This window comes from Anser brachyrhynchus, assembly GCF_964034855.1.
Source record: "Anser brachyrhynchus genome assembly, chromosome: 2".
Taxonomy (NCBI): Eukaryota; Metazoa; Chordata; class Aves; order Anseriformes; family Anatidae; genus Anser; species Anser brachyrhynchus.
The window spans coordinates 49,202,817-49,216,374 of record NC_137695.1 but is presented as its reverse complement, the minus strand read 5'-3'; the positions used below and the strand labels follow the sequence as shown (position 1 = coordinate 49,216,374).

The 13,558-nt window shown below is 41.0% G+C and overlaps 1 protein-coding gene across 4 annotated transcripts in view; it reads left to right on the top strand.

Moving 5' to 3' along the window:
* The first annotated feature begins 1,494 nt into the window (after nt 1-1,494).
* Nucleotides 1,495-13,558, top strand: part of SALL3 (spalt like transcription factor 3) — a 26,032-nt gene continuing 13,968 nt past the window's right edge. For 2 of the 4 annotated variants that reach the window (XM_080583547.1, XM_080583544.1), the window contains exon 1: nt 1,731-1,867. In XM_080583547.1, the coding sequence (XP_080439673.1) occupies nt 1,789-1,867 (79 nt within the window). In that variant the 5' untranslated portion in view covers nt 1,731-1,788. Of the gene's footprint in view, nt 1,868-7,679; nt 7,776-13,558 lie in introns of all 4 variants that reach the window. The other 2 variants (XM_080583545.1, XM_080583546.1) reach the window with 2 other exon arrangements.

Below are 13,558 nucleotides of genomic sequence, written 5' to 3'. Positions count from 1 at the left end.
AAGAAAAAAAAAAAAAAGTGGGGGCCTGGGAGAAAAGCTGCTGTTGGGAAAGTGCGTGCGGAGAGGGAGGCTCGGCGGCGGCGGGGAGCTGAGCGAGCTGCGGGGCTGGGGCAGCCCCGGCGGCAGCGCCGCACGGGAGGAGGCGGAGGAGGAGGAGGAGAGTAGGAGGAGCTGCCGTGTGACCCGCACGGCTCCCAAACTTCAAAGTTTATCCGCCCGAAATCGAGAGCGGCCGCGGTGCGCGCACCGCTCCTCGGCACGGAGCGGAGGCATCGAGCGGGGGAGCCGCCGCGCGGGGACAAGGCTGCGGTGGCCGCTGCGAGCGAGGCGAGGAAGGGGAGGGGGGATCGCCCCCGCGACAACAACAGCCACCCCCCACCCCCCAAATCTGGGAGAGGATCGATACTATTCGCTGGAGACCGAGGACTTGCTCGTCGGCGCACACGCGAGACCGCTGTCATTAGCTAGCAGGACACACAACTGAGCTGGGGAGGGGGGTGAGGAGTGTCACAAAAAGTCATTACAACCTGAGAGAGAGGGGGAGAAAGAAAAAAACAACTTCCTACCAATGGACAACAGGAAGTGACCACCACCACCAACGGGGAGTCTCTGCTTGGAGAAAGAAGCTGCAAGACAAAGAAGGAAGGAGAGGTGAAAGACAAAACTGCCCAAGGTCTTCTGTGTGTGTGCGTGCGTGCGTGCGTGCGCTTGCGAGAGGAGAGAACAAAAGTCAGCCGGGAAGGGGAGACGGAGAAAGAGAGACGGAAAAGGAGACAGGATGGAAGAGCTAAAGGCGAGCATGTGAAGATCAAGAGAAAAGAAGAGCAGAGCAGCACACACGCACACTGAGAAGAAAGGGGAAAGGAAAGAAGCATACACAAAAGTTTCTTTTCCTCCTGCAAAGAAATTACTCACACGTACACAGAAATCAGATGCCTTGCAGATCAACTTCTGGGGAAAGAGAGACCAGGAGGAGACGAGGACGCAGAGTGATGTGAAGGAAAAAAAAAAAAAAAAGAAGAGAGGAAAAAAAAAGAAAAAAAAGTGAAGAGAGCAGAAGAAAGCGGAGCAAAAGAAACTGAGAGCCGGGGGGAAGAAAGAAAGACAGAAAGGCGAAGATCGTGACCTCTCCCAACAAGTGAACCTTGCACATATGTTGTGTAAAGTGTGTGCAAAACAGAGCCCTCCTGCGTGGTGCGTGTGTGTTTCTCTGCCGCCGCCGCCGCCGCCGCTGCTGCTGCTGCCGCCGCGGTCGGTGTCTCTCGCAGGCGGCGCTGCCGGTGCCGGGGAGCCGCATCATTTGGCGGAGCGAAGCGGCTAATTGCGGAGCCCCGTCCTTCATTTACATATGCAGCCTGAGCCCGCTGGAGCCGCGCCAATCCGCGCTCGCCCCCAGCACCATTAATCGCCATGCATTATTCACCACCGTAATTACTGAGCCCCATGCGCGCTCCGCGCAGCCGCCCCAGCCCGCCGCGCACACAGCACCGCACCGCGCACACCCCGCCCGGCTGAGCCCCCGCTCGCTCACCCGCTCACTCACTCACTCTCAGTTTGGTTGGTTAGCCTTGCCTTTTTTTTTTTTTCTCCTTTTCCTTGGGGTTGGTTGCCTTTTCTGTTGTTGTTTGGTTGGTTTGTTCTGCAACTCGACTTTTATTTGCGAACAGTTATTTCCAGCCCCCCCCTCCCCCCCCCGCCCTCCTCTCGTTCCCAATTCCTCCCCCCTTTCCACCTCCACGTCGCTGATGCCTCTGCAAAAAGCAGAGTCAAGACGGCTCAGTTAGCAGCATGTCTCGTCGAAAGCAAGCGAAACCCCAGCATCTCAAGTCGGACGAAGAGCTGCAAGCGGAGGTAGTTTCTGAGCACGGTAAGGGCTCCCGGAGCCTCTTTCTCCCTCTCTCTCTCCTTTTGTGAGTCTGTTTCGGACGGAGATAGGTGGATTTATGGTGATGGTGAACATGGGAGCGCAATTACTCTGCAGCGGGAGAATGGGAATTAGAGCAGCTGGGGAAGAGGCAGCGGAACTGAGAAGTTAGCAGTTTAGCCAAGTTTCTGCAGCCCACCCCCTGACTAACCAGCCCTCCCAGCGGCTCCTTCCCGGCCTCCCGAGCGCTTTTATTACGGCGGGGCTCGGCGGCGGGGCTCGGCCCTCCCTCCCCGCTGACCCGGGCCCGGGCAGCTGCAGGAGCGGGCACTCCGGAGCAGTGCCTGCCTCCTCCTCCTCCCTCTCCCTCGGGCTGTTTTGTACGTCTGCTCTTCTGCTTGTTTTCCTTTATTTTTTGTTGTTGCTGCCCTTGTGCTGCTCGGTGGCCCTGTTTGCTGCACCCCTTTTATTTTTTTTTGCTTTCTCTCCCCCCCCACCCCCCCCCCCCGCCCCGTGCAGGAGCCATGTTACCCTCGCCCTCCGGCCGAGAAGTTGGCGGCGGCCGGGACCGGGCTGCGGGCACGGGGGGGGTCCCACGGGCCGGGGGCTGCCGGGGCAGCCCCAGGCGACCGGTGCACAAGGCTCTCTGTCGCCCTGGAGGAGGGGGCGGTGTATCGCTGGGCGGCCCGGCCGGGCTCCCGCCGCCCCCCAGCCGCGGGCAGCCGCCGGAGCACCGGGGGTCCCTCGCTGCGCGGCGGGCGGGGGCCTGCGGGAGCGGTGGAGTTGGCTTTAATGTTTTCGAGGAGCTCGAGCAGCTTTTCACCTTCCCCCCCCCCCCCTGCCCCCGAACTGCCTGGCTCTGCTGCGACCGTAATTCTTACCGGGGGTGGGTGACGCGGAGTGCCACCGCCGCCACCGGCCCCTGTCGCGCCGGCTGCAGGAGGTGGGGAAGGGGGATTTTCTCGCCCATCCGCCATTCTCCACTCCCTCCCCACACGCAGACACACGCACACTTGCTTTGAAGCATCTGGGCTGCCCAGGCTGCTAGTGAACAAGTGTCTAAAACTGAGCAGATTTGGGCTGTAGTTAGTCTGAATTTCCACCTTGCTGTGTGTTTTTTGTTTGTTTGTTTAGAAGAGGACTGCCTTTTTTTTTAATTTAATTTAATTTTATTTCATTTATATATTTTCTAATTTCCTGCATAGTCCTAGGCATTGCTGCGCGCAAAGGCATGCCACAGCCCATCCTCACTTTCCCTGGGCTAAGTTGAGGGCTTCCACTTAAAAGTTTTTCTTTTCCTCTATGCATGGAAGCTCACTGCTTTCTCGGTTTCTTGCATAACCAAGTGGGAGCCACAGTGCTTTCTGCTTTCTGTGTAGGCCCCTTGCTCACTGGTTTATCCCCTCTCCCTCCCTTCAAAAAGAAAGAGGAAAAAAGTCACTTTCCTGCTTCAAAACTATAATGACTTTTAAGTTGCATCTGGAGGGAAAGAAAGGCAACGAAGTTGAAGCCTGAGGAGGATTTTGACTATTGTATCTGAACTTTGCAGTCTTGAAGCTTAAGGCAGCATGAATCCACTTCATCAGGTTAAAACATCTGTCAGACTGGCAAATCTTTAAGCCCCGTGCTCTTTCCCAGGGTATTTGGGGAACCAGGGAATGAGTTCCACACTGTCCAGGGTAGTTAGGAAGGGGACTACTACCACTGCTTCAGGAAAACCCACTTGGGTATTGACTCTAACAGGAACACAGAGAAATGCTTCCTTCTGTCACACTACAGAAGCAAAGCAATGCACATTTGATTTTATTTATTTATTTTTTTCTTAGGAAACAGTGGTAATGTAAAATAAATTCATATAAGCAAGTGGATGAGAATTATAATTTTATTATGTAAACAAGATTAGTTGAGCCTAGTCTCTGTTGGGGTGGGTTCTAGGTTTGAGAATTTATCACTAGTATTTTAAACTTTTAAATGCTCCAAATCCATTTAAATACAGAAAAATAAAACCCTACTGCTTCATTATGACACTCCCGGTGAGTTAATAAATTGAAAAAAAAATTGTTAAACTAGGGTTTTGTTTTGTGAATCTTATCTATGTAGCCATGTCACCCAAGATTAGAACAAGAGATATGCTAAAAAGAAACGCTTGCATATGGTGGGTAGATTAAGGACAAAGAATCTTTTTGTCATGGAAATGTTTTTTTTTTTCCCTCTTTTTTGGGGGGTTTTGTTTTGTTTACTTCATCACATAGAATTTCTCACACTTGGTTTGTTTTGTATTGCCCTCAATGACTACATGATCAAATGAATGGATTTATTTCTGCCGAATGAGAAAGACAGTCTTTCCATCAAAAGGACTACATTGCATCCCAGTGAGGAATTTTAAAGCGTTATTATTGTGGTCCCTGAATAGCACAAAATCGGCTTTCACAGCAGCCCTAAAATGCAACAATGTAAATACTTTTCAGCCTTAGAAGGCTGTTATCAAATTGTGCTGTTTTCTTTTATTAAAACATATTTTAATTAATAGAGTGAAACCCTTCATAGTTAACAATTAACAAGCTAAAGTGGAGCTCTTGGTTTTTCACTCTCCTTTGAGAAATGTGAACAAGGTGGACTCAGCATACAGAAGTAGAGGGCTATCTAGTGTACATTAGTGTAATGTAAATCATTTACGTGTTATATTATGAAGCCTAACGATTGCTATACTGAAAGCAATTTTATAGGCCAGATATAATGAGTGCTCCCAATCTCACTAATTAAAACACTTCTTGTCAAGTCAGTATTTTTCATTTCTATCCACAGCTGTAATCAAGATATTGCTACAGTTCATGAGCATATTTTGCAACAAGCCAAAAATAGTTTCCACAGTGCAAGAATATTTGTACTTTTTTTTAAAAGCAAACTGTTTATGCAGAATTATTTGATACATGTAGCTTTTTGGTTGTTACGTTCAATGAGGGGAAGCTGTTGTTAACACAAGATTAAGCAAACGAAGCTTATTATTTATTTAATGAAATCATGTTTAATACCACCTCAAAATAGATTTTATTAAGTGAAGCATTTCAGAATGAATGTTCCATAAGCAATCCTTAGAGTGAGGGAACATTCATAATAGCAGAAAGAAGCATGGCGGTTTGGGAAGCAGAATGGCAGATAAACATTAGGCCATATCTTAAGTTGACTGGACCCACCATAACTTTTGTGGTAATGTTATCACAGAAGTTTAATAATTGTAATATATAATTTTATAGCCAGCCTGGACTACAGCATAATAAAACTGCATTCAAACAGGGCAATGTCATAACGGTGAGAAATTGTTTGAAGTCTGAAGATAATTGGCAATGTCATCAATTACAGATTTATAATCAAAATCATTTAAAGTTATTTGTTGAAAGGGAAATTCTGAAATATATATTTTTTAATAATTTAGATAAGAAGTATTAACAAACAACTAGTGATGAAATATTGCTTGAATAATTGCACTGTGGAAGAGTGAAAAAATTATATTTCCTAAAAAAAAATTTTTTTAAGCACTCTAAGGTTACTAAAGTAGAAGATACGATGGAAATATTTTTTAAATAGCAGCAGAAGGACTCAAATGGCTGCCCATAGAATATAATAATCTCAGTTTCTCAGTAAATGTAAAGCTGTTCTCAGTAAATCGTAATAGCTGGAATTACATTTCTAATATGCTTCTCTAATTCAACAGATTACAATTGAATCAGAATTATAGATACAATACAAATGCTTCAAGTCTGATTAAGTTTTATATGAAAACATGGGTATAGCATTTCTATTTTTAATGTAGGGATAATAAAAGTTTTTTTTTTGTGTGTGTATGTGGAATGCTGAGAAGTGCTTCTTACAGTGTATAAGTGTGGTTCTAGTAAGGGTGATGAAAAAATATCACTTTAGACTTTTTCATGTGAAGTTACTAGCAAATATGTATCATTGTTCAGTCTGAGGTGAATGGGATACCTTACAGCAAACTGTGTAATGACAGTTTTCTAATGTGTTTTTTGCAATCATTTTTTAAATTTTGGACCTATTTGTTTGGTTTCTGTTTTTGTTTCCCTCAACTCTTCAATGCACACAGTATTATCTAAACCAACGTTTCTTTTTCATACTGGTAATGTGGAATTGGTGGTGCAGTTTTGAGAAGTTTGTAACTGCACTCTGTATTCTTTTGGAGTATGTACACAGACACACATGCTCTGCCACAGAAATGATAGTCCTCTAAGGAACAGCCAGTTTCATGTGAGCATGTTTACTGTATCTGCAAATATATAAGATAAAAACATATTTTGGAAGGACATCCATGCTTTCCTGCATTCATACATTCAAGAACATAGGTTATTCCATATCATTTAGATACTACTGTCTTTAAAACTTGAAAAGTCACAAGCAGCTGTCAGTAAAGGTGAAACAAGTTATTTTTGCAAGTGTATGTTCTAAGGCAACTTCAAGAAAGGTTGTTGTTGTTGTTTTTGAAAAATAAAAGGCCAAATAAGTATTGCAATAAATTGCTCCTTTGATAAGAAAAGGTAATTGAAACTTTATATAAATAGTTCTGGTATTACAATAGAGACTTAATATTAAAACAATGTAATATCTGATTTTATATAATTTTTTAATATTCTTACTATTTTGATCAGTATTAGCAATAGAGAAAAAAAATGTAATGATAAGGAAACCAGAACAATAAACCTGTTTGATGGTGTATATATAAATGATGAAGGTAGACCAAACTGGGTCAGATTTTTATCTGGCTCTGATGATCTTGAGGAATTCTTATTTCTTCTGAGGTAGACATTAGGACTTTTTTGGGGAGGAAGGAAGTTTTGAAAAGTATTGGTTTAGATTCTATGTAATTAAGCTATTAATATGCATACATCTAGCTGTTGATAATTACTTGTCCTTGCCTAAGGAAGAGGAAAAGCTACTATTCAAAAAAAAAAAAGTGTAGCATTGTAAAGAAGGAGTGAAAATAACCAAATTATTAATGAGTATCAATGTCTTTTCTGAAAAAGAGTTTGAATCCTGGGAAGATTTTCAGGATATTTTTCCTTCATTTTATTTGTTGATTACCTAGCCAGGACAAGCATATCTGTTGACACAAGTCCATCATATCTACCAGTCAGGACATGAGTCAATCACTTTTGTTGATAATAAGCCACGTCTGGCAGGAAATTAATTAGCTGAGTACTGACACATTGTAGAAAATAAAATATGCTAAAATCATTCCTTCTGTAACATTGCATTTGTAAAATGACAGTAATTTGCTATAAATTTTTTAGAAGCATGAATAGTTTCAGCAGCAAATTTTTATCGGTTCGTACATTTCAATGTAAAGGGTCAAAAACCTGTTTCCTTTACAACTAAACAACTAAAACAACTAAGCACAATGAAAGCTTTCCAGTAATAGAAAAAAAATGAATTTGGGGCAAAATATACTTTTAGAAGCTGGATCAGTTGTCATGCTGCTGGCCATAGAGTACATTTCTTTTTGTCAGGGAAAACCCCTTAAAATTGGGAAAGCCAGAAAAATAGTTCTCTAAAAAGATGATAGAAAGCACTTTTTAATAATGCACTTATGTGATAGTGGGCTAAAGAGGGATTTTTTCGTATTATCTTGCTGTAGTTAGGGTGCACGCAGTGAGCATGCTTGAACATTTGTTATGGGGTAAGATAATCTTTAAAAATAAAATAAAAAGGCTTTCTACAACTCTTATTATTAATCTCTAATACTGCTTTTTCCCCTTTTCCAACCTCCCTCGCCCCCTAATTTGGACCCTATCACTGGTTGAAAAAGAAGCAGAAAAAAAACCCGAACTTCCGTCCGAGAGCGAAACGTGCCGAAATGGTTGGGAAGGCTGTTCGTCTCCTCCAGGAGCTGCGGCCCGGCCGGGTGGGTGCTCGGGGCTGGGGGCTCGGGGGTGGGGGCTCCGGGGCGGCGGGCGGCTGCTGCCCCGTGCGGGCGCGCAGTGGCTGCTGCAGGCGCGCAGCCCGGAGCCGGGGAGAAAGAAGGTGGGGATTGCAGAGTGCCAGAAAGCTTCCCGAGGACTTCTCCCTGAGGGTGGGTAGTTAGAAGTGCTTTGACAAGGCTTGCTGATTTAACCTTTGCCTGCTTTGCCCTGCCAGGGGTGGCCACTAGATGTCAAGCTCATAATACAATTAGTACATCTGTGCAGTTGACCTTGGCAGCACGGCTTACCACTGTTCTGTTAAGTGTTAACACTGAATTTGAGTGTTAACTAGAGATCCCTGTGAGTTTGTTACATGCTGTACAGCTTATCAAATGCTCATCTAGTTCAGCACAAGTGTTTACAGTTCTTAAAGAAGGAAAAAGGTTTCCTTTTGTGAAGCCCAGCATCTTGAGCTGCTTAATTAACCCTGCAGGTGCCACGGTATTTTTGTTTCAGTTAATCAAAACCGATTTACTATTCAATGTTTCAGGAGATGTGTTGTACCACCACCATTCGATAATTTTATTTTATCATTTTGTTGATGTAGTAACATCCCCAAAGCTGGAAATGATGAAAGCTAACGGATTGTTTAGCTCTCTCGGTGTTTTGCTATCCAGTGCAATACTGCGGTACACAGAATGGCAAATGAGCAAAATGACTGAGCTGCATGATTAGCATTGAATCACTTAGCATTCGTTCTTTCAGGCACTCCTGTACGTGAGTAATTTTACTCAAAGGAGTAGTGCCATTGACTCCAGTGCTTGTATCTTTTGAGATACTTAGCAGATACAGGACTGGGTCCCCACTTTGGCTTCTCTTATTGTGATCCTCCCAGACACAAGTTCATCAGCATGCCATGGCTGTTCAAAGAGTGGCTGGCTTCATTCTGTAGGGTGTTGGTTAGATAGTTTAAGGTGCAGTTAGCAATATACTTTTCAAAATAAGAAAGTTAAGATAAGAATCTAGTGTTCCACTTCTTACAGTTTATTTTACTGTTTGTTTTTAAATATCTTTTCTTTTTTCATATCAGCTATGTTAGAAATACCGATTACATTTTATTAGGATTTCCAGTAAAACTCGGTGTGTTCTAAATACGCCTAAATTCCTACAAACATTAAGACAAATTCTACACACCCTGAAATTAATCCATACATGCCATGAAAGACAACTGAATAGCTCTTCATATGATGTTGAAAAACCTAATGCACATCTTATTTAGTTCCATATCTTGCACAAATATTCAAAGCAGTTTGTGAAGATCTGTTCCACATCTGCGTATGTACAGCAAGGCATCAGTATTTTAGCTAACTAGAGCTTCATTGCACAGATTAGAAACTGCAAATGTTTTAAACAGATTACAGTTAGTGTCTGTGCCACAGGTGGCTGTTACTTAACAAATTCTGAGATTTAGGCTGCTGAATAGATCAAACCAAGTGTGCCAGGTCAGTACCATTTCTTGCATAGCAAGAGTGCCCTCCACTGTTCAAATCTATAACTAACAGCTTTTGTGGTCTGAGAAAAAGGACAGAAAAATTTTCTATTGAGTCTGGAATTTCTTCTACATTGTTAAACACAGTAGGGGTCTCTATTTGTCTCCTCCTGTTTCACAGCTTGGGCTCAGTATGTGATAATTCATCTTTCTTTATGGGATTCAAAGCTATCATAAAGAGTTAAAAAGAATTAATTTGCAAGAAAATAAACGTGTTCTAACAATTTAAGAAAACTTTCTTTAAAAGCTCTGTCAATTATAAGATATGATAAAGCTAAGGAAAAAGTAATACTGTTCTCCTCAAGGATCAGTATGTTGTTATAAAGATACTGTTTCCAAATGAATATAATTTTGAAAACAAATTCATGTTTTTAACTATATTTTCTTACTTTATTTAAATTTGTATAAAATAAGCTTGTTTCTTATGATACTAAGAGCAGTAGATGATCATCCTGTGTCTGTACTATGCTCAGTTTTATTCATAGTATTTTTTGCTTAAATACATGAAAAATGCTGTGAGCTTCACTTCAAAACAATTCCTAGATTTGCATATGAGATCTTAAGTCTTCATAGTCAGCTAATTGTTTTACCTTTAGCCAATCTTAATAAATGTTGTTTTTCTGTGAAACCTTCACAGTTTATATGCTGCTTCTCAGTTGAAGATTAATGTGTTTTTTTCATCTTGAAAGAAATTCCCACATTTAGAAAAATTTATTCACTCTCGATATGCACCTCCGAGTGACTGAAGCTGAGTTAGAAATACTAGCAGTTCATACAACATTTTTCTGTGCTTTTCTTTGTATTATTGCATGTGATCTAAAAAAAAAAGTTTCAGAAAATATTTTGTTGACACATTTGCTGAATTCCTTTCCATGACACTTCTCCAGTGTGAATACTACAGGAAGGTATAAGCAAATTGAAATAGATAAAAGCAGATAAAATGATTATTCTCCTACCTGATTTTATCCAAGTATCTTATGAATTATATGTAATTTGAGACTTAGGTGATTCAGAGTAACAAAATAGCAAAAACCTGAATTAACAAAGAACATCTGATAGGTGTACAGAATACACCTATTTAATAAAATTAAAAAGATGCTTTCAAAAGGTAATATAGATTAATAAAACTAGAATTGATTTAATTTAACACAATATTAAAAAATACAGTGGAGTTGACTGGGGCTTTTTTTTGACTGGAAGCTGTTGGTCCTGAGAAAGGCGGCATTTACAGCGTATGTTGTTGAAATGAAGCTGACTGCAATGTTTAATTTCAGTAATTTTAGTCCTTCTCACAAAAGTAGATGGCAGTATTTTTGAAGCATCTGCTTATTATATTTTTCCTTGCATATGATGCAAGATTTTGCTCTAACACAGAATAGAAAAATGCGTGCCTGAGATAAAAATATAGAACTAGTAAAACCAGGCTTACAAATCCTGTATGTGTGTGTAGTCAGCAGCAGTGGCAATTTTTTCTTAATTATGCATGTAATATTCTGATGGTAGCTGAAGGAACCCTGGCACCCTCTCAGCCCTTTCCCCGTTCTCTTCCTTTCCAATTGCGAGAAGGAAGGTCAGCGCCACACTCCCCACAGCCACGCATTGCTCCAGCCTGAAGAGCGTTGGGTGGGTACACTTCGTAAAGGTGGGAGAGCAAATTCTCCCAGTGTCAATCTCTTGTGTCTCCTGCACTGAGTCAGCAGAGCACCTTGGTAGCTTCAGATATCACAGTCCCAAAGTGACTTTCTCAAAATGCCTTAGGTTGAATTTTTGTAGGCTAATTTTAGGGCCAGACCCCACCAATGCAAACTAGCAGCACTTTGCTGGAGCCACTACAGTTCTGTGGTTTGGTTGGTGCCTGCTTAGGAGCTTGCCCTGGGTACATTTTGAGAGATGCTGGCTGCAATTTTTCACCGATTTTCATAGGGTAAGCTTTATGTGCTGTAATTCATCTTGCATGCCATAGCAGCTTCAGAGTAGTCTGTTAGCTGTTAGACTGCTAATGAGAAAAAGAAAATAACTGAGAGGTTATTAGTGGCTGAGATCCTGACTGCTTGACAAAACTTCTATTCAACACCTTTTGTGTAAGTAAGAACTGCAAAATTCAGGTCCTGTCTATAAGATTAAGCAACTGCTCAATTAATTTCCCCAAAGTCCTTGAAAATTTTTGATGCACTACATCCTCACTGTAATAATAAAAATAATTATTTCTCTTCAGAAAAATAAAAAAAAAAGAAAGAAATAAGAAAGAAAGAAAGAAATTCTTCAGTACTTAGAGGATTTAATTACTTTATAGTATATCAGAATTGAAAGCAAGCTATAAAACATACAGAAAAAAATATATTTAAAAGTTCATTTTTTCCATAAAATGCATAAGCCAAAACTAAATATAAAATTGATTTTATTTTTAATATTTTAACAAATTTAAAATTTTTAATGATTTGCTATAATGGTAAAAAAATTATATTACATTTTGTCATTCACAGAGTAACCAAGTTTTAACAAAGAGTAAAAATATCCCTTCACACAGGGATGCTCTTAAACCTTATTCCCTGTTGAAGTTCGTGAGCACTTACACTTCAAAAGCAACAGTGCAATACAGTGCTCCTGAAAGGAGTGTTATAAACTGCATTTGTGAAGTACTGCAGTAGTGTCCATTTCTCCAATATACATATACATACATACATAAAATCATTATTTTCCCTCTTGCATTTTTCCCCCTTGAGTGTTTGTCTGGGGCAAGATCACAAAGACTGTTTTTTGCATGACAGATTTGTCATCATCCCATTAATTTCGAACACATTTTTAATGTGAGTAAAGGTTACTCGTATGAGTTGCTGGACTGGGCCCATAGTCTGTCATTCTGCCGAGCATCTCAGTATCCTCAGTGTGCCGTTCAGGGGATGGACCATCATCTACGGCAAAGCAGCATTTACTTTGCTGTCATCTGTGTCATTTTCTTGCTTACTGGTACAGAAAGTGGAATATTTGAGAGACTAACTTGTTTCATTTCTTAAGACATGCCAAAATAACTTGTCCCAAGTATTGTTGACATTCTTTCTATGTCTACTTTGAAGTTGATTGGGGTGGCTAACAACTTTCTGGTAGTTCTCTAAAATATTTCTTCAAAAGCAGTCCTTGAACATTTCAAGACAGATGATGAGATGGGTATACTCGGATTTGTCATTTGAAGAGTATTCTCTCAGCATTTTTATGACTTAGGAATCAAAGAAAGGAGGAGTACAAAGTAATATCAAGAAAACAGAGTTGTAAGTCCCTGGTTAGCATGGTCAAGAGCCAGGCCCAACGTTGAAACAGTGCAAAGCTCGTGATTTATTTCATTGAGAACGGAATAGACCATTGATTGTATGAGAAATACTTACACTGCTTTATTACATTTGTACTTTTTTACTTGGCAGGTTATATTTCAAATGTAAAATGTGGCTGCCTTGAGTCTATGCATTAGTTCACTAGACTAGTTAGTATTTTGAAATGTTGAAGAAGTCCACATTAATACCTCTTGGCAGTGAGCAACAGCAGTCCAGTTTTCTACTGGAAATTTACGTATTATACATACTATTTTTGACATCATGAGCCTGTGTTCTAATGAAGAAAATAATACCTGTTTTGAAATATGATTTTAAATGTTCATGTTTGGGCTTGAGGGTTATTGTATAGCATCTGAAATAATTAGTTTATTGGTGTTTGATCAGCTCATTCTAGATTAGAGAACAGTCATATTTGACAGGCTACATTTCCAGAATCCATCACTAATTACTTAAACCTTTTGTGCAAGGCTTGTCTAAGCTCTCCTTAAACAGAAAAGTAGCAACATATAAATGAAAAACGGGAAGAGGAACCATACTGTTGGTAGCTTCTTTCAGACTCAATTCTCCTTCACAACCATGCTTTAATAGCCGTAATAGTTGTAGCTATGAGGGTGATGATGATAATAACAATGATAATAATAGGTAGCCCTTATCCAGTCCATCAAGGTTTGGAAATAAGCACTGGAAAAAATGCTCAATGAAAGCCTCAGGAGAGACGTGGTCCCTCAGTGCTTGGTCAGTAACACCAATGTTCAGCAGATTCTGAATAAGGACCACAGAATCAGGCACTACAGCCATAAAAATGTAAATCTGCAATGTAAATAAAGCTTTGTTTGAGTTGTCTTAGTTCAGAACAACCCTGGAGAGAGGCTCATCGGGTGCCTCACTGGTCTACACTCTGCATGCTTTC